Source organism: Anser cygnoides, chromosome 1 (genome assembly GCF_040182565.1).
Source record: "Anser cygnoides isolate HZ-2024a breed goose chromosome 1, Taihu_goose_T2T_genome, whole genome shotgun sequence".
NCBI classification, from domain to species: domain Eukaryota; kingdom Metazoa; phylum Chordata; class Aves; order Anseriformes; family Anatidae; genus Anser; species Anser cygnoides.
The window spans coordinates 201556689-201583713 of NC_089873.1; the positions used below are offsets into that span (position 1 = coordinate 201556689).

Here is a 27025-nt window from a genome sequence, read left to right on the forward strand (position 1 = left end):
TACTTGACTGTTTTCTTTAAAGTTAGCTACAAATATGTGCTTTCTTTTTCTCTCTCTTAATTTCCTTGTAAAGCACAGTAGGGTGTTTTTTTTTTAAGAAAAAGGATGTTAACAGCATATGAAATCTGCTCCGTAAAATTCATATTAAAGAATTCATTTATTAAAATAAATCCTATTATTATTCCAAAGGACCATTATTCTCCAGAAATGCTAATAGGAAGAAAATATCATATTAGTGATATTAGTATTAGTAAAGAGATCTTGATGCTACTGAATGCCCTGGGACTGGAAATGTGACTTTGCTTGCACAGTGTATTTTTAATGTTTCCTCTCCCAAAAAGCTTTCGTTTCCTTTCTTAAGATAAAAAAATGAAGATTTATTACATTTTTATTCTATTTTAAATGAAATCCATTTGCTAGCGTCTATGTCAGCGAACACAATGTCTGGCGATTCTTAAATGCACACTGCAATTTGTGGCTCCGTAACTAGCGTTTGCAGTGCTGTTGGGCTCTCCGCTCTAAGGAATTTAATTACATGGTCTTTTTGTGCATGGAGGACACTAGCAGCAGAATTGTTTTGCCTGGTGGAAAAAAAAAACAAAAACTGCCCATGACTTTTCCTGATGGGGCTGGGCTACAGAGCCACCGATGTACAGTCAGGGCCCATTGCGCTGGAATTATGGCTTTATAACAATCCCGTATTTACATACGCTGCTGAGGCAGTAAAAACAGCAAACAGATTTTTGAACGGCAGGCAGCTGAAACATCCCCACAGGGCACATGCCCCCTCACCGAGGCAGGAAGGCAGGCAAGTTAAATCAGCTCTGCGTTTGCATTCCAGCAGCGAGTTATGTTGACAAGAAAACTGTGCGTGCCATTCCAGTAATAAAATGGGTCCAACCTTCAGAGCCACTGGTTTCTCCCCACCCCACTGCTCCCCTCAGTGTGAATTGGCATGCACAGGGAGCTGGGAAAAAAGCACACACAATTGCTGTGAAGCAGTTCATTAGAAAGGTTTCAATTTACTCATCACGAGATCGTTGAGCAATACTGTAAATAGGCTTAAATAAAATCAATAGAAGGAGTTGTTCTCGTGCTTCCTAGGATGCTAACTTAGGGAATGGTTAACCTCATTTATTAAGCATGGAGTCTGAATCAAAGTTGTGTTATGTCCATATACATATTACAGATCCATTTCCTAGGGATTTACATAGTTTTTAAATAATTCTGTCAGTGGCCGCAGCATCCTTCTTCCTCAGGATGAATTTCTTTTGCCCTTGTTGTGCAGCTCTCTTTTTCTTACCTTCCCTCAGTAAATAAAGACCTATAATGGCAAAAGCAAGCAGCAGCATCCATCCTTGTGCTGCACAGCCCTGTGTCTCATTGCTCCCACCTGTCTGCACATCTCCATCCACCGACAGCAACACCGATGGCACCCCTGATCCACCCTTCACCCTGCTCACTACAACCCAAGGCAGGGCATGAGCCCAGCCTTTAGCATTTAGCAGGCAGAAGTGCTCACTGGGCCAAACTGCAAATAAATCCCAGATGAGCTGTGGACCCCTTCTGCCTATGGCTGCACAAGACATCCCAGGAAACTCCGTGACTTCACCCCGTGCTCTGCAGAAGCAAAATCCAGCTCCTCCGCTAAGTGCAAACTCCTCCACTGAAGTGCACTATTTAATTTTTGGAGGGAGATACAAGCTCATTGGCATCTATGTACTGTTGGAGTTGAGGACAGGCATAAATGTATGCATATATATATTTATTTTTTTTTACTAAAATAGTGAGGACAGCCATGAACTGTATATAGCCCAGGGTTTCTTAAGGTAGAAGTGTCAGAGCCACAAAATCAATTAACTATGGAGGACAATGAAAGTAAATGCTAGTAGGAGAAGACACAGCTGAATCGAAGCCAAGGATCTAGAGGGGATGCTAGCTGAGACCTCAGCATCAGAAATCCACACTGCTGGGGCTTACTATATAAGGACAGAAAACTTATGTCTGACAGTCAGTTTTGCTCACCAGATTTCAGCCTTGAGGCTTAAGGCTTAGGAAGTTTCTGAAGTTTAGGAATAAATAAATAAATGAGCAAATTAATAAATAACCAACAAAAACAGTTCTGTGAACAGCACCTTCACAAAAATACCCTAATTAAAAGCACCACACAGGTTGGGCACAGAAAATCTTAGTCTCGGTGAGGGGTTGGGAAGACTTTAGAAGACCCTGGTGCCAGCATGAGGCTGCATGGGGAGGACAGGGAATGTGTCCTGCAGCTTCCTCCAGGTGTGCAGGTTTCAAAGACATTCTGAAGTAACAGCCAAACTCTCAACCAAGAAAATGAGCTAGAGAGTGCAGAAAACTACCTACTCCTGGGGGAACTAGGAGGGAAATATGAGAGTGAGGCTGAAAACAATGAAAAGCAGAAATTACATTTACGGGTATGAGGGAACTGCATGGACACAGTTAAGCAGAAAGCCCTAGACAGTGGTTAGATGGTCCATAAAAAAAGGCTAGCAGGATTTTCCCTAGGGAAACATGAACCAAACCACTAACAATAAGTGAATGGAAAGCTCTCTGCTTGCAGAAGACCTCCCTGTTAAGCATCCTCCTTTCTGGACTGGAAAATGTCCTTGCCAGGACAAGGGGAACCTCAGATCTTGTCAGCTCACAGTGGCAGATTTTTAGTTTGCCAGAAAAGGTGAATAATGCTTTCTGCTAATACAGCACAGAAAACTGGATGGGAAAGCTGTACACTGCAGAGATAGAAGAGCCCTACAAAAAAGGCCCTGTATGTATGCCATTCGCTTTTTTCCTACTAAGATATTCTTATGGTCAGGGTACCTTGTGCACTAGATTACTAGGTAGTAAGTTACTACCACCAAATCACACAAGTCACTGTATAACCACTGGACAGTAAACCCTAACGTGAACACCGTTTAAATCAATGCCCTATAAACTTTGGTATTACGCAGACCTTGAAGCACTCAGGCCTCCAAGGAAGCTGTAAAATATACTTCTGGGGGTTTATAATAGTGCGGACTCTCTCTTCTACATGCAGACATGGAATCAAATTACGTAGTCACAAAAGGTGTTTGTAGACAGCTCCGTAATTATTTCTGACAGCTTCAGAAACAGAGAAGGGCAACGGTACCGCTGCATCTGTGATGGACGTTCGAAATCACCATCTTCGTGTACAACCTTCGATGCTGTAAATGGATCCTGAAAAATCCAGCTGAGCATTACAGTAATTGTAATTCTATTGGTTTCTATAGAAATAGGATTATCCTAACAGCCAATAAATCAATTTCCTCCTGGAATACTAATGCAATGAGAAGGGGCACAGTTTCACCCTTATTTATAGAGCAAACAGCTTTTACACAATTTGCAATATCCATCAGAGTTTTATAGAGTTCATGAGATTTTTTTTTTTTTTTTCCAAACATGCTGCTGCGTAAAACCATCTCCGACAATAAATTGTGGGGGAAAACGAGGGGGAAAACCCATAAAGTAATGCAAAATATTTACCACCAGATGGCACGCTGGTACAGGTGCCGCCGTTCTGGCAGGGATGCCTCTCGCAGGCGTCGGGGTAGAGGACACAGCCAAGCTTTAATTCGGTCAGGCCAACCACTTCTGCAAAGCTGCTGCGTTTGTTTTGGAGCGGCAGCTCGTTGTTATTTAGGACGACTGAATCCAGGCAGCCCTGAAAGCCGCTCAAGACCTGCGTCGTTCTCTTGTCGGTCAGGCTGCGGACGTTATCCACTTGGACCTGGGCTCCGAAATAGACGGAGCTATCCGTGCTGAGAGTCTGGAAGTAGAGGGGGGCTTTGCGGCGCTCCACGTAGCTGTCGTCCAGGGACAAGCTTGTGAAATTGCGATTCAGCTCCAGGAAGACAGAATGCCAGCTTCCGTCGTTGACGGCCCTGCCAGAAATCCCCAGGATTCCCGGGCCACTCCCGCAGTCCAACTGGAACCAGAGTTTGCCATCCACAATCTGCAGGAGGAGAACAGAAATCAAAGCGCTTCAGACACTCAGATGTCTCGTAATACGCTCTCATAGAGAATCTGCAAAAACAGAGGATTTCCAGTCTCTGTACAGTGCTAAAAATGTCTCCTACATGACGCTGAAATAGCAAGAAGCTGTGCCTTTATCATCAGCAATAAACACACAGTAGTAAGTATTGCTACTTAGTATTCACCAAAAGCCAGTTACCTTAGGCAAACTGAAAATATGAAGAAAATATAGAAATCTAGCTGCATAACACATGGGATGACTGGGAGCCCAGGGTGTCTCACTGAACAGGGCATGGACCACAGGACTCCTGTTCTGCTGCTGCGCTGCTGCTATGCCGTTGTGCTTCTCTGAGCAAGTCCTGCTGTCCACCTGCTGTCCACCTGTGTGCTGCGATTGTGCTGCCGGTGGTTGATGCTACCAGACAGTGCCTCAGGGCAAGCAGCCACCTCTGACGGAGAGAGATAAAGTCAATGATCACTGCTATCAGCTGTGGATGTTATGTACTCTGGTCACGCATACATCCTGTGACTCTGTAACCTTTTGGAGCATCTCAGCAAGGCGTGCGTTTGTGCCTAAGTTCAGCACCTCGAAGGGTAACAGTGATACAGATAGGGGAAGGGGATACCATTAGGAACACTGAGGTTAAGCCAAGGGCTGGTGCAGCACTGCCTGAGGGTGGCAAGGCTAACAGGAGCATTTATGATGCTCCAGGGAGCTCTGAGGGTTCAGGAGCATGTCCAAAATGCTTGTATACCAACACACACAGTATGAGGAATGAATGGGACAAACTGGAAGCTTTGGTCCTTTCCCAGAGCTATGATACCATTGCTGTCAGTGGGACTTGGTGGGATGAGTCCCACGATTCAAGTGCTGTTCAGGAGGGACAGGCAGGGCAGGCGAGGTGGAGGTGTCGCGTTGTCCAAAAAGGAGAGATGTGACTGTACAGCCCTTGTCTTGGGGATGATGTAGCAGAGAGCCCCTGGGTGAGGGTTACGGGGACAGACAGCAAAGCAGATTTCGTCCTGTATATCTACTACTGACCGCCCACCCAGCATGATGGCACAGATGAGCCATCCTATAGGCAATTAGGGGAAATCTCTGGATCAGTTGCCCTCATCCTTATGGAAGATTCTTACTTCAAAGCCATACGCTGGAAATATCATACTGCTGTGACCAGCAAGCCTGGGAAATGCCTAAAGCATGTTGGAGATAACTTCCTGACACAAGCACTTAGTGAGCCAACGAGGAAAGGTGCCCTCCTGGACCTACTGGTTGGGATAGAGAAGGCTGGCTGATGTCCCATGCCTGTCAGTGTTCAAGAGACATTTGGATAATGCCCTCAACTTATCTTTCGTTTTGCCCTGAAGTGGTCAGATACTTGGACTTGATGATCTGCACAGGTCCCTTCCAACTGAGCTATTCTAGTTCCAGTTCTAATTCTAAATTTCTGGTTGGCCAGAAGTCAGTTATTTTCCAGGGAGGCTATACTATCTGCTCTGCATATACATCACATAAGATGGCTTCCAATATTCCTCCTTTCCTCGTGTTTATGCTGGCTTCATGGCTTTAGAGAAACTGATGCGATTTGTTACGACACACACTGGAACAGGTTGCCTCGAGAAGTTGTGGATGCCCCATCCTTGCAAGTGTTTCAGGTCAGGTTGGACAGGGCTTTGAGTGACCTGGTCTAGTGAAAGATCTCTGCCCGCCTATGGCAGGGGTTTGGAGTAGATCTTTAAGGGTCCATTCTAACCCAAACTGTTCTATTATTCTATGATTCTATTTTATGATTCTATGATTTCTCACTTATGCCCCTCATCCAGGAGGGTGGCTATAAAGGGAATGTGGCTAATGAGTGCTAGGCAATGGGCAAGCTGGAGTGCTGGAGGGGAATGGGGCGTAGATGTGCTTCCCATTTAATCTGCCCATGCATTAACTGTAAAATAATACAGCCCTTCCCCCCCCCCCCCCCCCCATAGGGAGGGTCTAAAAGTAAAATCCATCAAGAACTGTCTTATGACATATTAATTGGATTCAAGCTATCTGAAAATTCTTGCAATTATTTTACCTTTATGCCATAATCTAAGATGTATTTATTCCTGCAAACCCCATCTCAAGACAGATCTGTCCCACTATTTATCCCCCTGAAAAGTTCAGGTGCTGTGTTCTTTTGCAGCCTTTCCTGCAGCACAAACTGTGCTGTGCACCACTTTATCCGTAACACAATGCTATTGCTCTCCTCTAGCAAAGTGGAGGTGCCACAGCTGTCAATGGCTCATAGGCCAAACCACTTGAGACCATACATTTTACTCTAGGCAAAGAAATACTCCTCAGATTACAGTCTGAGTACTGTTTGCCACTTGCCAGTGCTCCAGCCTGATGTCTTCACTAAACTTGAGTCTATATCAGACATTAAAGCAAAAGTTCCCCCTCGATAATCATATCATTGTTATTGTCAGCACTTTACGGCCCTCGGAGGTTCACAAAACTACTCGGAGAAAAAACCTATGGGTAAAATGTTGACTTCTGATGATCTCTGGACTTCGTGTCTCTGCTTTCCAGATCTCAGTCTCATGACCAGTTGAATTTGAACCAGGGTGTTCCTCAAGCCAAGCTACATGGTCCAGGTGGGGTGCCACCACTGCTCCACTGGTCTGCAATTGCTTGGACAGGGCAGATGCAGACACTAAGCACACAGTGAGCTCCACACAAATGTCCACTACCTAAAATATTCTGCATAGTTTGAGGGGTGAATCGCATGTTGAAGGAGCCAGAAGAACGAGAATTAGGCCCTGCTATGGGCAACTGGTTATATTGAAGTCCTTGACCTGTAGCATGTAATGAAACTGAGAAGAAATGAGGTCTGTGATTGTAACACGTTTGAGGGATGGATGTTGCTTGGTACTCCTACAGCTCAATCAAAAAAAGGCTAACGGATGCACAGAAAAGTAAGTCTGGACCATTTTTCATTAAAAAGTCTTTTCTCAAAGGACTCAAAACTCGGCTATAAACTATTTCTGCAGATTGAAATTAGGCCTATTAATGCATCTGCTCAGGAGGAATCTCGGTAAACAAGATGCCCTGAGATTATTTCCTCCAGAGTTGGAGCAATAGCTTTATTTTGCTCTGTGCAACAAAATAGTCCACAAACCTTGAAGGTGCTGCTCAGAAAGCATGGTCTGTCTCAACAGGAATACAAATCGCGTGGAAAAATACATGCCAACATATTACACTTTGAAAAATGGCCATCATTGGATAGCAGTTAACTTTCTTCTTATTCTAAAGAATTTTTTCCTATGGAAACTGTACTACTGATTGTATATGACATACATATACCTCCCCTAAGACTACTTATACCCTGAAGGACCTACTGCCTGCATATCTATTGCCCTTATTCACAGAACATGCTTTTCCAATTATCTTTATAAATACAACACCACGTATGAGCACCTGGGATAAATATTGCAGCATTTATATATGGGAAACGATGAAGTATAAGATTCACCATTAAAATATGTTTTATACATCTTTCTCATCCATTTTTATTTCTTTTTGCCAGCAGATGATCTGACATACACGATAAATGTATATTATCTGAAATGCTGTGCTTCCTTCCTTTTATTAAAAAGGCACTAGCGACCCCCACCTTAGGCTAGAGTGAAAGATGGGAAGGATGGTCCAACTTGCAGTACTAGCCTAAGGTATGATAGATATGCATGGGAATCCACACTCTGCTACACTCTTCCTCTGGGATCTCAAGCAAGTCATCAGTTTCAGGTCTCCATCGGTAAAACAAGGGTAACATCATTTCCCTACCTCACACCGGTGCTTTATGGATAAATACATTAAAGACTCTGACATGCGCAGAATCCCCTAGCACCGGGACCATAAAAATACTTTCATTAAATGGATGGTCACAGGCCTTGCTGTAGTGGGGCAGGGAGGAATTATTTGTCCCCTGCTGGCCCCGAGCCTCTAACAGGATTGAGGAACACCAGAGGGCTCCTGTCCTGCATACTTAGCTGCTAGGCTGGCAGGGCAGGGAGGAGAAGGGTCTACTGCAAAAGAGCAGAAAGACATCTCCTCCCCTAAGCACTGAGAATTCAGCTGCAGAACTTCGATTCAGCAGTTAATTCCTGTGATTCCTCATAACTGATGTAACGTCAGGGGCACTGTTTCATCCTCAAAGGGGAATCTTAGCTTACAGCCTTGACTTTGATACCACGAACAGCTGAACTTTAAGTAAACTTCTGACTAAATGAGGTACATGCAAACAAATAGTATGGAAATCCAATAAAAGACCGATGTTTGTGCCAGGGCTCAGCGGTTATCCAGACAATAACCTCAGAGGGATGACTAGTCTGACTGACAATTCATAGCACCAGACTCAGCTCAGGACTGAACGTGTGACACTTTGCTTTTTTTCTCCAGCTATGTAAAAAACACAGCAGAAAGCTTGAGTTATTCCATCTTACAGCAGAGAGCTGCAAACCCTGCAATGCCTTGGTAATGCAGAGACCCTCTGCACCCAGATGAAAGTTGGGAGATGCTGCTTCAACCACAGGGGCAGGAAATTCCCACCAAGCTTCCAGCTGCCCACCTCTCAAAGCTTTCTGGGCTCAGTTACACTGCCTCTCATTGCACTCATTAGGACAGTGAGGTAAATGCACACTTAAACATGTATGCTTTTATAGACACAAAGTTCCTCACATACAAAGTGGGCAGAGAAGTACAAAGAACGGAGACGGCTCCAAAAGGTGATGCAATCTGTTACATTTCAATGGTTTCATTCAATGAGCAAAATGGAGCCAAGCACATACTGTAAATTATATTAGAATATTAGCCTGGCTAAGATGTTTGGCTAACATTCATATTTGTGTATCAACATAGGTAATAAAATGATCAAATGGTTCTTCTGAGACCACCTTAGGCTCACACAGTCCATCTGCAGTCACACACCATGGATACAGCATGCTGCCTACTAATCTATCAGGGGAAATATTTCGTTAGCTGAATTACATTTCGGGTTCGTTTGTGTAAAACGGTATATTTAATTAAAATATTACTTGTTTCAACTCCAGCCATAGCTGGGATCATATCCAAGCTTCAGTCTTATCCAGCAGAAGCCATGCAGCAGTAATGCATTAAAATGTATAATACACACTTAACTAAACCATGAAAAGTTTCACATTAACTGCCTGGACAGGAGACCATATGCTTGCCTTTTACCATTTAACAGCTATATTTCTGGAATGAGGAGAAACTCTTCCTTTACCTATTTTTAATCCTTTGAGTTCTAGAAATCAAATCAAATCTCCACTATATTCCTTTAAAAACATGAAATAAACTGTGGAATTTTCTTCTGGAATGGCCTCATTACGCTCTAAATTGTTAACTTTTATTTTTCCCAGATAGATGCTATATAGGAAAAAGGAAATGGTGATACTGTTTTCAGCATATGAAATCCTCCAAAGGAAAAAAAAGGCCATCGACCTGCATCTCATTTTGCTCCAATTGTCTTAAAAGCAGGAGCGCGCAATGAAAAAATGGCCAACCTCTCAAAATCGATGGATGAGCTGCTTTATTTGAAACAGCTGAATAAATAACACCCTTATTATATTGTATCAACACAGTGTAGCTGGTAGGCTTTCAGCAAAGTAGTAGACGGGCAGTTTGCTCCATGGAATTGATTATTCATCCAAGGACACCGTGCTATGATTATGAAATATTTCCATCACTAAAGTTATCATAAATGTATGCGTTCGCAAAATTAAGCTGGTCATTTAAACAGTGAAAACCATACTGCAGCATTAATTTTTAAATAGACTGCAATGGGGGAGACTTGCTTGAGAAAAATCAATGCCACTATACGCCCCAACGGTGATGTTGTGTTCTGCTTGTCCTCCCATGGGTTTGTACTATGTGGTGGGTCTAAACTTCCTCCAACTCTACCTTCGTTTGGGGTTTAGTGTTGGTGCTGGGCCTTCTGGTGCTAAACCAGCAACATACTTAAGTACATGCTTAAAATTAAGTTACGTGAGCAGTTCCAATTGCCTTCAAATACAGGAAGTTAAGCAAGTGATTAAGTGCTTTGCTGGAGTGGTGCCAGGGTGCTCAAAAGAGCACAGGATCCCATCCTTTATCCTCTATTTGGAAAGCTTCTCCTCATGTTTAATTTAATTGAAAGCAATGCTCAAATGATAACAACTTCACATTTATAGACCTCTAATTAATCTACTCAATGGCCTCGTTTCTGAGAGCCTCCCTATCTCACAACATACGTACTTGGTTAAAAGAAAAAAAAAAAAAAAAGAAAGCTTAACCTCTGGATTACAAATGAAAACATATAAGCTTGGAAAGTCTAAGGGTAACTTACCTGAAGACATGGGAGTAAGGGGTCCCCAAAGTGCAGTTCATGAGTCAGTTGCTATCCTTGAAGAGTCCTGCTATGGCTACATCCCTTGAGCAGAATGCCACTTGTCTACCATAAAGCACCTTTGTGAGACCTTAGTCTGATGCTCCTCTGCTAAACGAGCTTCACGAACAAAATTAGGAATTCCTGACCTTTTAAGTAATACCACATCTCCAAAACCACATCAAATGTAATGCTTTTCTTTCCTTTAAACCTTGTGCTAAGAGAATCCAAGGGACAGATCTGGGAAAAGGGCTTACTTCAACAGTAAATTCTGCCCTACCTAAAAGATGAAAAGCAAGGTGTTAGACTCTAGGAGGGGAATTCCCTGTGTCATTCCCTGCCTGATCCATTGGAGATAGTGGCACCCTTGCATCTTAGCACTGTGTACATGACCCTGGACCTCGCCCATCAGACACGTGAGGGGTCCAAAGATCTGTATTAAGTGTCATGAGATGGATTCAGATCTGGAAACCCTTCCTTGCAGCTAGGAAGAAAAAAAATAAAAAAAAAAATAAAAGCATGACCCTGAGATTGGCCTCTGAGACATGAGCAGAACACCCACTGCTCTTGTCACTGCTCCTTCAATTATCATTTTTTCTTCCCAGTACCTTTCAAAGCAAAATGATTAAGTGATTGTGGGAAACCATGGCCAAAACCACTAAATTCCTAACCCAGAACTAAGAACCCAACCCAGACCACTGCCACGAGGGGTTCTCTTACTTATTCTTACGTAACATCATGAATTTTTCACTTTTGGCTGCAAAATTGTACAGCTTCATCCGGAGGTTTCCATTCAATTACCTACAACCCAAAGATTATCGAACTTCTCCAGAAGGAGAGCAGCCTGAGCTCAGTCCATTAGCATCAACACATCTCCCATTTTGCAGCAGAAGCACTACCCAAGTTGTAGGGACAGAGGTAGCAGGCGAATGAAGGAGCAATGGCAGGATTTAATCACTGCAGCTAGGTTTATTCCCAGAATACTGTCAAATGAGCTTCATGGCATGTCTGGTTCCTGAGTAGGCTTAAGTGGCTGGCTTAACTGGAGCAACTGTGATTCTGGGCATGCTTTCTCCTAAAGCCTGGGTGGGATACCTGGGGCTCAGGGGTTACTTCCCTGACCAAAGCCCTGCTGAACTGCAGTACAGATTGGATTTCCCTGTGAAAATACCTTTTCCTATCACCAAAGCAAGGGTTAGTGCTTTTTACTTCCAACCATGCCTTCCGTAAAACTAGGAATAATAACAACGATAACAAAAATTGTAATAATCTACTCACTTAAAATAATTATGTGGAAAAGTAGATGGTATACTTGCACTGCAGATTCCACTCTTTTGTAATATTTGAAATGAAATGTTATCACAGGCATGATTTAAAACACCATCGTCCTGACCTGTTGGACTCCCTAATCACTACAGTTTTATACACTAAACTCTAAAAAAATAAATTCTCCTATAAACATTCTAACACCATTTCAGTCTGCTTCTGTATCATCTACTACCATTTTCAAGTGGCACCTTTCACCAGGGCCATTTGTTTTTTTCCTAAGCATTTTTCAAAACTAAATTGCAACATTCCTTACTGATATATACTAAGAGCAACCACACTGAAGGCTTCAAAAAAGATCTTCAACCTTTCAGCTTTTTTTTTTTTTATTAACAAAAAGTATATTAAAAGGTTCAAACAGTGCCTTTCTACATGTCTCAAAGCAGACCTTAATTGTCTCATACAAATCTCAGCACTGCTGAGAGTTCCCAGAGAATGAAAGACAATACTCCTGCTGATGAAATATTTCAGTCCAACAGCTATAAAATCATTTGTTGCCCATTAATAATAACTCATCTAGCAATTTTAACCTTACCTAAGCATTCAGCCGAAAGTGATCTGAAGATTGTAAATACAGACACAAAAGGCTCTGTGCCATCTCTTCCACTGCTGAATTACAGGACATGGCTGAGTTACGAAAGTCAGCATTTTCGTTTTGTACTCTAGAGGCTCTAGCAGAAATACTACACACACAGGCTCTTGGATGAGCCCATCCTTCCCTTTCCATCCAGCAGATATTTGCCATTCAAAAAAAAACCAACTCAACAAAGAATGAAAATGCATGGAGAGCTTATTAATTAAATACTGATCAGCTATCAATCTCCAGCTACCTCATGCCTCTCTGACAAATAATTTTAATTCACAGAAGGTAAAAATCTACATATTCAGTAGGAGACATGTTCTAAGCAGTCAGTTTCTGGAATTAACTTGACAACAGAAATGGCATATTCTCTAACCACAGTCATGGACACAGGGGAAGAGCAGCTATTTCAGCATGCATTGTTTTGACTATATGGTCATATAAATGGCCAAATCTTACATCTTGTGCAGATTGGCTCCTGCATACAGACACATATAATATTCTCATAATGAACAGCACCCAATAGAGCATTTTCCAAGTAAAGTACCACTAACAAGCTGCTTTTTTGATTGTTGTTGTTGCTGCCATTGTCGAAATTGCTGTTTTTTCCCTGTTAGCAACAAACAGATCAGACTTCATCTTCTAAATCTACAGCTGAAATGAGAGCAACATTCCCCAAATCAAGAGCCAACAGAAAACATATAATCAAGAAAAAGAACTGCAGAAAAGATAAGTTATTTTAATTACCTTCAGAATTATACAGGGATTCGCTCTGGTGTACATTATAATCCCATTGCTTTGCAGAGTTCGCAGACGTAGAGCCAACTTGAATTCCTCTTTCTTGCTATTTTCAGAAACACGGTATTTAATGTAACTATTCCCAGCAAAGCTAAGGGAAGTGTGGCCTGAAATAACCATTTTGAAAACACACATGTTCTTTTAGTGACACATGAAATAATTCCTTAACTGTCAAGCTAATTTATTACAGCAAATGAGAATTAGTTTAGGATGAAACTTGTAAATAAGACCCAACCTTGATGGGAATAAAAGCTTGCACCTACTACAAATATATATGGTAATTTTTCAGGAAATTATTTTTCAGTGGATGGGGGAAAGGTCTATTTCTCCACACTTATAAAAAAAAAGAGGGTTTTCTCCAAGTGTTCAGCATTTTTAAGGTTATCTACCCCTGGTCACACCTCTCTCTCCTCACTAGTGAAAGAGAGAGTTAAAGACAACCATGCTTGTACATCAGGGAGTTGAGTTATGGGTATAAAGTCAGGTGTGGGCAGATGGCAGCCAAACCTGTACAGTTAATTCCCTGCAACCACTGCCCAGGACCACTGTGAAAAAACTCAGTATCTGCTGCGCTTTTTTCAAGAAAACATCACGCAGCCTTGGACTGACTGGAGTAAATGGAAAGCTCCACTTCATGGGCTCCCTACCACTCTCTTTGTATCCAAGGGAACAACACAGCCGCAGAGAACTAACAAATGTCCTGGAAGTTTCTTTTTGGGATGCTGTAGTGTTTTCATTAGTAAAGACTGTAATTTTGGTGATCTAAATTGCAAGCAGGAGTTTATTATAGAGCTTTGCCCATGGCAGGAAAGCATCTAGCATAACAGTCTCTAGGAAAAGTCATGTTTACTCAGCAGCCTGTTTTAATGATCTGGGATTCAACCCAGTCAGTAGGAATTTCCCAACAGAAACTTGATCATGGTCTTCATACAGTCCCGTAGCTATAAAGCCAATTGTTTTCCAGGGCTTATGAACAGATAGACCAAGTGCCAGTGCTGAGAAGTGTTAAACAGTAGATCTTCTGTTGACCTGAGTGGCACCTCTACCTACAAAATGAGAACAACAGCCCTTTTTTGTTCAAGTATATCCCCCTTTACCGCTGTGACGTGCACCTGAGCATTCGCCAAGCTTTCCAGGTGGGCATTGGCAGATGAATGGTCTCCGGTTAGCTTCATACCCCACACACTGCATGTCCCCTGGACACGGCTTCTCCAGACAGGGATCGTTAGACCCTGGGCACAGTCCTCCTGCAATAAGTTAAAATACTGTCAAGGACACAGTGTAAAACATGATCTTTAGCAATACAGAACTAATAAAAGAAAGACAATTATTGATCTTGCTCTTCAGTACAAGCCAAGCACGGCTTAACAATAATAATAATAATAAAAAAATATTTCAGGAAGAGATGCCCTGCAGACAAGTACTTAGCAAAATACTGTTATGATTTTTCAAAGGATGCACTAAAACCTATGACAAAATAGTATGAAAATTGGCTATTTTTAGCAGTGACTGGATATACAGTGGTGTTGTGATGCTCAGGCCAGTCATTTATTCACAAAGCCTCTTGTACAGGGAATTTAGGGCTACCAGAAAACAAACAACTTCAAGTTACACAATCCTTTTGCCCAAGCATGCCCACGTGAAGCAAATTTACAGAAGTAGAGTTCCCTGGGAGACAAAATAAAAAAACAATTCCCTGGCTATGGAATGACAGCTGAACTCTTCATCTTTGTACTGCACAGGGCACACTCGCAGGCTGAGCACAAGGCACAGGCAGATCTGCTCTGTCCTCATGTTCCTCCTGGCTTTTCCGAGACCTCACATCCTATTGCACACCTTGCCCAGGGTGTCAAAAGCCTATCCTCCTTTCTTGTGGTTGTGACTACAGAACTTCTGTTGCACACGAAACTCCGTATGTCCAGGCCAAAAAAAAAACAAAACAAAACAACAAATAAACAAACACACACACACACACAAAAAACAGCAAAAGAGGATTACTTGCCTTGGACACTAAAAATGCAAAGAAATTTTGAAAATAAAAAATACAGTGACTGTATTTCCTGATATTGCCTAAGTGAGGAAAGAAACCATTGCAAAGAAACCATGCAACTAACTATTTAGTTAGTTGCAATTCATGACTACAAATTGGGCAAAATATTCATGCTCTTTTATATTTTGGGGAGAGTGTAATTTGGATAGAATTAGTTTGAATGCTGCTGTCAGCTCTTTCCTTATATGTTTTTAGTAGTATGGAATATAATTTTGCTCAAGAAAAGGTGAATTCAAAACTACTACTAACTTCAAAATAGAAGTAATATGAAGAGACAGATGAATACTGTTTTTTAAATTCACTTAGAATACTATCATGTGACACAATTTCATTATGGTTCTTTGAAGCCTCCTAAATTTTTAACGTGTAACATGCTGAGTATCTCAGGGGCTTACTTTAAAGCCTGCCAATGTCAAACTTCTTGGATAGAACTTCTATCTAACTTTTTCAAAGTGTCTAAATATATGTTTCAATTGCTCTAATCTTAACATTTTTGCAAGCACTACCGACAGTATGCAAAACACAATACAACTGTTCATGCTCAATTTATGAATTCTCAGGATTACATGAATTTCTCAACAGTTAGCCTTTTGCTGGTTGTAATAAAGAATTTAGTACATGCAGGGTCAGCTTCTACCTCTGGATGTCTGTGTGCAACTGCTATGAAGTTACACACTTTCAACTGCAGGAAAAGGCATTCCCGTCCTTGCTTCTATTGATTTACAGCCAGGGCTTGAACTGAGAGAGAGCCAGTTACTGGGAATGGACTGGCTTCTCTTTTTTTTTTTTTTTTGCCTATCAAATTCATTTACCTCGAGTAATAGGTACAGGTGATGATATTAATGATAAAAAGCCAGCACCTTCCTACCCATCACTTTCTGAATATTGGCAGTTCTTGGTTATTGTAGAACCTTAGTCATATTCAAATACTACTTTATTTTTTGAGCACATGTATTTTATTTACAATTTATAAAGGAATAAATCAACCTGTCATAGAATAAATCCCTAAAGCAATGAAAGAAAGAATCTTATTGCTCTCACACTTTAGTACAAGCCAAGCAGAGCTCATACCAAGCACAGCTGAAATTACCTGGTACTGTAAGTATTTTCTGGAAAAAGAAAAATTACCGCTGCAGGTTTCAAAGTGGACATGGGCTGACTACAAATATGGCAAGGACTGTAAATGTCTTGCTTGATGTACAGCACAGTCAATTTAATCTTTAACATCTTCCCCTCCTTTGTCAAACATTTGTTTGAGAGGTCTATGCAGTAAACGATTTACAGTACTGCCTGTAGCACTGTTAGAAAATGATGCATGGCAATCTTTATTAATCAGTTTAGTAAGTAACATTAGCAGGAATAACAGCTGCAATATACAGTCACACTTTAAGTCTCATACTATCAAGAAACAAATGTTAGTTTCTGCATCGCAGAATTATATTCTATTCAAATATAAGTTCTACAGAATTTAACCACGAATATGTTTATTGCTTATTTTTTAACCAGTTCTCTGGAATTCAATAACAAGTAACAATTACTTCTGAAATTATATTGTGTGGTTAAATATCTGTATGCTGGCTTGTATGTTCTACTTGGCTCCGTAGGCTAATTTAATTTATTCTTATGTGACAAATACACAGAACTCTGCTGTGTGCATAGATTCTCTCTTCCCTGAACACACTTAAACCTTATGTGAAGCTGTAATTCAAACGAACTTCTTCATAGCTGACAGATAAGTCATTTGGACAAAGGCCCCACAGCTTGTTGGTGTGGAGAAGAAAGGGACACAGAGATTCTTGAATATGGCTCCACAAATTTTCACAACCCCTAACCTATGACTGCATCTTTGACATGAAGCAATAAAGCAATAGGTTACTTTGTTAACCATCTCTGCCAGTTTTTTAGCTGATTCAAGCTCTGATTTGTACTTGGGAGTCATCTTTCCACAGTCAAAAAATATATGGAAAGGATCTAATGTGTTTAGTATAACTGCAGATACACTAAAGAACTGCTTATCCTGGCAGGCCAAGAATAGTTCTTCTGCTAAGCTACAAGAAAATCAACTTTTTATTCATCCTGCTGCAGCAGGATTTCATAGCTGTCACAAAAGTTTTAAAATATTCAGACTTGGGAGAATAAATGCTTTGTGCCTGTCTGTATGGTTATAAGTACATAAGTTACAAATCTGTATTATTGCTTTGCCCTAGCTAACGTGCATTTTCAGGCTGATTTCACAACTGTGTGAAGCAAAATTGTGAAATCGTTCAAGGGTGCTTTGTCCACATCAAAGATTTACAGCCTGAGTTTAAATAAAATTATTCTAATGTTGCATTTCCACTCCAAAGAACAGTCTATTTACCATTCAATAGAGATTCAAGAAATATGGATTTGAATTGATCTCTTTTTTTTTTTTTTTTTTTTTTTTCTGTACGCAAGTCCAGAAAACCCATGGTATTCTCTTGAAACTCACATTAGTATTAATAGAGCTGTTCTCTACAGGATATCCCAGAGACATAAGGGATAGTGTCAACCAGAGCATGGCAGGGAAGGTGGAATAGGCCCACCTGATTCTGACAGTTCATCTTCAGTTTAATTCTCTGAATCAAGCTAAAAATATTACAGTCTCCCTACTAGTATACTGAGGAAGAAAACATATCAAAATGAGACATTTATTTAATTACTGTACACCCAAAGAAGGATCACTTCCAGGAATGTAAACATATTTTTTAAATTGAGTGCTTCATCAATGTTAACTTGAGCCTTGAGGTACTTGGTGTGTTTTTATAAGCCCACTCTCCTGAATCTCTTGGAATATAAATATATATTCAGTATTAGCCTATTTCTCTCATTTGCAGAAAAAAAGCTGGAAAGGTGACTCTGAAGGTCAGTCCCAGAAGGCAAATATAGGGAAGTTCCCATCTGCTACTTTTAAAACAATCTAATGATTATTTTAGTGATGTATTGGGTTTATGTGGCAATGTTTTGGTAGCAGGGGCAGGTTGCAGAGGTGGCCCAACCTTGGGCTTGAGGAATTTGAGATAAGGGTGATAACTGTTAGAGGTAATGGACAAAACACGGACTGGACATGGTTGGAGAGTGCAATAACTGTAGAGAACTCGTGTTGTAATGTGGGGGAGGGACAAAGACTGTATAAACTGTCCACCTTTGTTGCTGTTGTGATGATGTTATGTTGATTTGGTGTGGGGAATTTTTTTTTGTTGTTGATATAAGTGAAGTTTATGTGATGAATGTTTATGAATGTCTGTTTTAATGACAACTTAAATATGTTTCTCACAGAGGCAGGTGGTGGAATGCGTTGGGCTTACACGGCAAGGGTTTGATAGCAAGGGGCTGCAGAGGTGGCCTCTGTGAGAAGAGCCCAGCAGCTGCCCCAGGTCAGATCAGAGCCAGCTCCAGACGGCTCCAAAGGGATCCGCTGCTGGCCAGAGCTGAGCCATGAGCAATGCTGGGTGGGCCTCTGGGAGAGCAGATTGAAGGAAAGAAAAAAAATAAACTGTTGTGCTACAGCAGCTGGGAGAGTGAGGAGTGAGAACCATCCCTGCAGCCCCCAAGGTGAGTGCAGCAGGAGGGCAGGAGGTGCTCCAGGCACGCAGCACAAGTTCCCCTGCGGCCCGTGGAGAGGCCCCTGGTGGAGCAGGCTGTCCCCCTGCAGCCCACGGGTCCCACACGGAGCAGATCTCCACGCTGCAGCCCGTGGAGGAGCCCCCGGTGGAGCAGGTGGATGTGGCCTGGAGGAGGCTGCGGCCCATGGAGAGCCCCCGCAGGAGCAGGCCCCGGGCCGGAGCTGCAGCCCGTGGAGAGGAGCCCACGCAGGAGCAGGGGGTCTGGGGGGAGCTGCCGCCCGTGGGGGACCCGTGCTGGAGCAGTTTGCTCCTGGGGGATGGACCCCGTGGTACGGAGCCGTGTGGGAGCAGTTCTGGAAGAGCTGCAGCCTGTGGGCAGCCCCCCAGGCTCAGTTCGGGAAGGACGGCATCCCGTGGGAGGGACCCCACGGGGAGCAGGGGCAGAGAGTGACCGTGAAGGAGCGGCGGAGACGAAGCGTCAGGGACTGACCGCAGCCCCCATCGCCCGTTCCCTTGCGCTGCTCAGGGGGAGGAGGTGGAAGAGGGTGGATGGAGGGAAGGTGTTTTTAGTTTGCTTTTATTTCTCACTGATCTAGCTTGTTAGCAACAGGCAATAGATTATATTAATCTCCCTAAGCTGCGTATGTTTCGCTTGCGATGGCAACTGGTGAGTGATGTCCCTGTCCTTTTCCCAAGCCACGAGCCTTTTTTATCATCATATTTTCTCCTCTTGTTCCTTTGAGGAGGGGGAGTGAGAAAGTAGCGTATTGGAGTTTTGCTGCTGTGGTGTGAAACTACCACAAGTGAAGAGGGAAGACAGTCAACCCATGATACTTGGGTTGACTTGGTTAGCTTCTGTTGAAGAAGACTATGCTTGTTTAGCTTCAATTTGCTTTTATTTTTGGAGCACAGTGACCAGGTATTGTAAGCAATGATTACAGTACACATATAAATGCATATACCACAAACTTGGTTCTGCACAGGCCAAGCATGGGTTTCAGTTAGCTTGAGAGCCCCCAGAAAACACTCACAGTATGTTCTAAGTATGTCCTAATGCACAGTATGTCCCAATGATTCAGTTTCTCTTCCAGTTTTAGAAGAATGGCAGTTTGGCCTACTCCATCCACTACTTGGTAACAGCTTCCCTTAAGACCTAGGTGATAGACAACGATTTCCACTCTTCCTGATTCTACACTCAGGTCCCCACCTCATGCTTCAGCTCTCCTGGGTTTCATAGGAGATCCTGCATTATCAGCATAGGTCTTAAAATAGGGAATATTCTCAGGGAGAAACATCTCCACTTACATAAGTGTAATGTTAAAAGGACTGTAACCAAATTAATCAAATCTTTCAAATGCAGTTCTTTGTTCCCAAGCACAGACAGGACATCTTTTTCTTTACTTTTCCTGGCTCTCTTGCCAGGGCACGTCAAGAGGCATTAGTATGTGTTAGCTTCCTGGAAATGGGAAGAGCATATGTTGCTCAGGATCCTGGTATTAGGACTGGAGTTGTACAGACAAGAATTTGGGTTCCTTATGCCCAATACTGCAAAACGTTCAGGACTCTTTAAGAGGCGGTGTGTGCTCTGAGGAACTGAGGAACAAACCACCATTTAAGATTAGGTCCTAGATAAATAACAGATCTTATAATGCATCACAGTCTATGATTTCCTTTTGTGAGAACATTCACAAGATGCTAGAAGTGGCTTCATAAAAGTTTGAATTGCCTGGTTTCATGAGTGGTCCAAGACTGCTATTCTCTTGATTAAATAACATAGATGTGAGTGTCTGCACTTTCACTAAACACTTCTGGGTCTATTAGAAAAATTCTTTCAAACTATTAAGCCAGAACCATATTAAACACTTGAAATGGAATTCATCTCATCTAACTTTAGGGCATGATTCATCTGACTGATTTTAGACATCCAGGGAGAGATGTATCACATCATTAAAAATACCTCATTCTTTCCACTGTCTGGAAATGAGGCCTGGAGTGACCAGCTCACATGTAGATATATACCCACATTTGTCAAGATAATTTCAATCAAGCCTTCTCCCATATTAATGGAACCTCACTTTTGTAAGGTTATAACACGGAGCCATCCACTATAGCAAAGTAGACCCAACAAAACCTGCTTCCTTCCTGCTTATTTGTCTTAACACAAAAGAATTACTTTGCCACATGAAAAAAAAAAAAAAACAAACAGAAAAAGTGAAATAGATTTCTGCTTCTGAAAAATGAGAATGTCATGAGAACTATTTATTATATATATATTTATTCTGGTTGTCCTATCTTTATTTCCCACAAGCACTGACAAATGTTTGCATGCCTTATGTCATGTGATTGGCAATTGCATAGCCCCTGTAGCCCCACTGAAACAAACCCCAGTTTGTTACTGTATTTTTCATATAAACACAAGCAGAAGAGCCAGAAATCTAAGGAGACAGCCTGTTACTGGAAAAAAAAAAATCGTTCAATTTTATTGATTTTAAAAGCTTTGATTGATACAGCTGAACTTTCGAACTTATTCTTCTAGAACTGAGCTCCTGATCCTTAGAAGTTCACACATTGCCTGCTTTACAGTCTCCCTGCATTTTAATGTTAGATAACTCTGCTCACAAAGGTAATCTAGGTAAGTTATGCACAGCTGGCATGCATAAATTGTGCATATCTGTGACATCTGCCAGTGGGAAAAACACTCCAAGTATGATACATATTTCAAGAATGAGTGAATTAGCTCAAACTCAAGCTTTCTGGGTCATAATTGAATCAGACCACTGAAAACATATGCGATATTTTAATGGGCTTGTCATATTTCAAGCTATTAATATTTACTGGACTGGGTCATTAAACTATCCTAGTAACAAAGGAAGTATAATGCTTTTATTATATTGATAGTATCTTGCTAATGCTGTCTTGTAAAAGGAGGTATGATAGATTTATTCTGCTATTCTGTGCTCTTTTTTTCTGGTTTGCTGCATTTATGTCCATGTACAAAGGATCAAAGGAAATATTTGGATTTTTCTGATCAAAGGAAGTATTTGGATTTTTCTAACTCTTACTGAGCCTAGACCTTAGTATTCGTGAGAGTAGCGCCATACTCAAGTTCTCTAATTAATATATCCTCAGAAGCCTGTTAACCTCCTAAGGGACTAAACAAAGTGATGTATCTGTGTATTTACCTAAACAGCAAGACATTTCTTGTGGCTCCTTTAATTAAAAGCATTAGAAGAGGATGACACATTAAGTAATGTGGAGAAGGGCAAAGCATGAGTTTTTTTAATTCCTAACAAGGTCTCTTATTTCTGCACAAGTAATAGGCACCTATAGATCACCTATCTGGTGACCTATATATTTAAATCAGCGGCTCTGGACGAATTTCTGTTACAGTTTGGATGGTGGACTTGAGATGTACAAGCCCACGCTAAGGATTCTGGATCAACATGGGAAATCTGCACCTAGCAGCTTGAATAAGAGCTGTGGGACCCATCCAGCTTCCCAGCTGGACAAGGAAATATCTGCACCAACTGTTCTCAACAGCAGTCTTCACAGCCATGATAGACGGTCCAAAGGCTATGGACCACAGACGGTAATTTTGGCAGCCTGCAATACTTAGATCCACAGGATGGTTTCGGTTGGAAGGGACCTTAAAGATCATCTTAGTTCTGACCCCCCTGCCATGTGCAGGGACACCTCCCACCACACCAGGCTGCCCAAAGCCCCGTCCAGCCTGACTTGAACACCCTCAGGGATGGGGCATCCACAGCTTCTCTGGGCAGCCTGTGCCAAGGCCTCATCACCCTCACAGTAAAGAATTTCCTCTTTATATCTAATCTAAACCTACCCTCTTGTAGTTTAAAGCCATTCCCCCTTGTCCTATCCATACACTCCCTGAACTTTTTGAGGATTGATTGGTACATGACAGAAAAAATTAGAAATCACTGTCCTAGCTGATTTTTTGTGTTTCCAGTGCAAACTTGCTGAGCAGAGAGGAGGAAGGGGAGAGCTGCTGGATCAGAACTGTTCTGTATTGTAAAGCCCTTTTTTTGGACCTAAACTAATAGATTATGAGGCACATCCACTCACTATTAGCTTCTGAAAGGAATATACATCATTACTGACTTTAATAAGTAGTGAAATGAAGTTATACACAGTGAAAATCTTGGCTGCCAGAAAAACAATTTCTGTCACAGTGAGGGCTATCACCATCCCTATGGAGATGAGGATTTGTGATTTCTTGGTACATAAATGAGACAAAGCTATGACTTAGAGAATATAAAAGTGTTTTGCAGACAATGCTCCTGCATTGGCTCCAGGACTCAGCTGGAGGATATTGCAGCATTGTCCCTTTCAAACCTGTGAAAATCCCTTTTTATTTCAGAGCCTTTCATGTGTAACAAAAAGCCAAGTATTGTTATAATAGATGTATCTGTTCAGAACCTATAACGCTATTACTTAAAAATTGACCAAACAGTCTGCTCTTGACTACATGAAAACACTGCAGATAGAGAATTCTGATATTTTTACAGAGCTGAACTCCTAAGGCATTACTATTCATGTGCTGCAGGACACAATGATTTCTGGTTAAGTTTTATGCATTAAGGCCTATTTTCATTCCCACTGAAGTCGATGGTATGACATGAAGTCCTGCTGACTGCTGCAGAGACAAAGGCTGGCTATTGAGAGACACAGCTACTGAATTCTTGTACAATTGTGTGTGTGTGTGTGTCTGCATGTGTGCTTAAGATGAGGGAGACTTAGATGTATTGATTTTACAGCAGCTTTTTTCTCTGCTCTTAAATGAAGTGGAATGAGGAGCAAATAGCTTGGCAAACAAAAGAAACAGAACTATTATTACAACTGCCTGAGGTGTTGTACTCCAAGTACAGAATCACAAGGAAGATTGGCTCTCGAGTCTATTTGTCATATATACCCATGCAAAATCGCTACCTAAATGTGGAACAGTCTGAAACCCAGAAAAAAAAACACCACCCTGTCACCTACTGTAGCATTAAAGGTCAGGAATAGTGCTTGCTCTCAGTTACTCAGTAAATTATTTCATTGGTTTCTGCTCCTCTCTGCAAAAATGAACTGGAAAAGGTCTTTCCACCTGTATTGCTTAGACCGTGGGTCCTTTTCCTTGGGCATTTCTGGTGCACCACTGCAGACCAGGCTATTCTACTATGACTACATGACAGCTTTATTCTGGTGTTGGTGGAGACTGAGTGGGAAACCACATCACTCCCTCTCTTATCCCTTCCTCTCCCCTTCCTTCCCCTCCCCTGGAAGTTTGTTGATGGCTCTGATTATGGAGCCTCCAGGAAAGCAGTCTTTGTCATAAAAGGCCAAAGTTCATCAACTTCCATTTACATCAGTAAACACGAACAATTCTTCCTGAGCCTGAGAAATCAATTCCCACAATACATCAGCCAGTCGTGCTTTAACGGGCTGAATTGAAATGCCCCTTCTAATCTGCATCAGAGGAATAAAAACAATCCTATCGCATAATGTGTAAAGATGGGAGGGGACGAGGGAGCGGTACTCACCATTGCACATGCAGCGCACATTCCTGTAAAAGCGGGGGCACACAAAACTAATTCGTGCTGTGCTATAGGTCATCAGGGAATGTGAATCAATAGATAGACTTTGCTCACAGTGTTGTTCCTGACAATCCAGTCCAGAGCAATTCTTTTCCAAGATAGCAGAAATACGTATCACATTTTCCAAGTGTCTCCTTGCATTGGTAAGCTTCTGAATCAAATAGGCAGGCTTATAGAAACCACCGTTGTGCATCTGAACTGCAAACAGCATGTCAAGCTGATTGTTGCCTGCCACTGGCTGAATACTGATGATGTGTAGGCTGTCTTGTTTTTGGGAGAGCACTGCGTTTCGCAAGGTACGCCGGAACCCATGCATGTGAAGGCCCACAAAGTCTTCCGGGGAAACATTCTCAAAGCGAATGGTGACGGTGTTCTGCAGCATTTCTTGAAGCAACTGCTCGACGTGGACCACAACGTCAATGGGTACCTGGAACCGGCCATCACTGACAGAGACATTCAGGACATACTTGCCATTATCGAGCCCTCCGAGGGCAATGATCTTCCCATCATGGCTGTTAACCTTGAACAAACTTTTCTGCTCTGATTTCAGTGTGTAAGTGAGGACATCATACACGTCCTGATCTGTGGCGTGAATTTTTCCAATGACTCCGCCTGGAAAATCATCTTCTATGGTGACAATGAAAATCTCCAGTGGAATGGCCGTCGGTTTGTGAATACTCTCTTCAATAACCCTCACCTGAACATAGGTGTGGGAAACCTGCTGAGGCTTCCCAGAGTCCTTTGCCTAATATAATTAAAAAAAAAATAAAAATAAGCCAACAAAATATAACACACATATAATGCAGCTGACAACCATAACTTTTTGCTATATTTATTTTCACAGCATCAGTAATTCTGAAGACCTCTCAAAAGAACTTCCCAAACACATTTGCAAAATACATATGTAAAGAAATGTCTCAGCCATTTCTAGCAGTGGAACTTACAAACTCTTTAGGGAAGCACAGATATCTTATCTAAGTGGATTGCAGAGAGAAATGTGTCAGCACTATGTCTCATTACTCAAACTGAAATGTTCCCAGGATCCCACAGCTATCACTTGCCCCCTTCACAACAGAGCTATTTGAATATGGTATATTCTGCAGCAAATGGAGTTTGGACTCACTTCTACTCTGGAAACGACATTGCAGCCCAGTGAAATACCAGCAGCAGTTTCTGTGCTGCTTGGTGTGCTCCATAGTGTTTCAGACTTTGCTTAGCTTATGTGGATACACGGGAGTTCAGAGTTTTTCTCAAGCACTCTCTGTGACTTTCCCTGAAGCAATCAAAAACCGTGCTTGAAATAAATAAAATTTATCATCCTCCAAAAGTGAAATAGGGTGCTTGTGCTGCTCCTAACGATAAAATATGAGAGAAGCACTACACTTGGACAGACAACTCCATGACCCAGAGCACATATGATAGCATCATTTGCACTTTTTTATAGGGAGTAAAAGAGCAAATATGACAAAAAACCCAAGGCCATCTTGACAGAAAGGTGCTCAAGCTTGAATCGGTGTCCTTTTCTGCACAAAGAAAAATGCTTCATTGAAGTCAGTATTAAGATAAACCACTCCACACATTCATTTGCTTCAGAGGAGAACAGACGGCTGAAACATCACTGGGCACAGACGTAGCACATATTGAAATAACTTTGTATTTGGACATGGAGAGGAAAATTTACAGACAAAAAGAAAAAAAAAAGGCAGGATGGCAGTACTAATATGGACATTACCAAGAAAGGATTAGTAACTCAGAGACACTAAAAATCATGCTTCCTAACCATGCTTGATGGAGAATTTTAGAAAAGATTTTATGTGGATGTGCACATACACATACAGACATGAATACATGCAGAAATTATCTCCATTCCACTTTTAGTTTCAACATTACTTTTTAATAAACATAACACAGAGGAGGAATCTGATGGTGGAAAGGGGGAAGCAGCAATCTGGCACATAGAAATGGAAAGAAAGATTTCTATGTTCTATACACAACAGAAAACTATAAAATATGATTTCACTGCAGAAATCCCTAAAGAAAATAGCACTGGGAGGAACTGGGCCTCCACAATCCAACTGCGTGGTTTTCTGAATATTTTGGTGCATCTCAGTGATTGTGGTCTAGCTAATATTTCATTTATATGACATACTTGGATCTATACAGCTGAGGATGCTGCTTAAATGTAATTTACATGCCCAATTTTGGCTATACTGGAACTTTGGCTAGTGAATTGTCCTGAAAGGAGGATATTTTAGGATGAGGACATGGTAAGAATGAAAGATATATATATATATACACACACACATATATATATATTTCCTACAAGGCTCAAAAAATGGGTTGCAAGAATATTAAATTGCAAACCTGTAAAACATTACTTTCATATGAACTGTTAATTAGCAACAGAGCTTACATTTTTTGGATTGTACCTAGCTGAGGTTGTTACTGCTACAAACAGTATTAAAAGTACTCATAAAGGAGCAGTTATGCTCTATTTAGAGAAATTAACTCCAGTACAGCAAGCTGAGGAAAACTGCATTTTCAGACTTAGATGATATGACTGTGTCCCATTTCAATGAAAAGGTGCAGTTCATTCCCTAGACTTGCATATTTACTGAACCCTATTACATTTTCTCTGGTAAACCTGAAAAACA

General features: G+C 41.6%; 1 protein-coding gene across 10 annotated transcripts in view; it reads right to left on the reverse strand.

Moving 5' to 3' along the window:
* Positions 1 to 27025, reverse strand: part of FAT3 (FAT atypical cadherin 3) — a 420625-nt gene that overhangs the window by 23238 nt on the left and 370362 nt on the right. For all 10 annotated transcript variants that reach the window (XM_066989896.1, XM_066989902.1, XM_066989899.1 and 7 more), the window contains 4 exons: positions 24318 to 25116; positions 14250 to 14384; positions 13087 to 13244; positions 3529 to 3997 (listed from right to left, as the gene is read on the reverse strand). In XM_066989896.1, the coding sequence (XP_066845997.1) occupies positions 3529 to 3997; positions 13087 to 13244; positions 14250 to 14384; positions 24318 to 25116 (1561 nt within the window). The remainder of the gene's footprint in view (positions 1 to 3528; positions 3998 to 13086; positions 13245 to 14249; positions 14385 to 24317; positions 25117 to 27025) is intronic.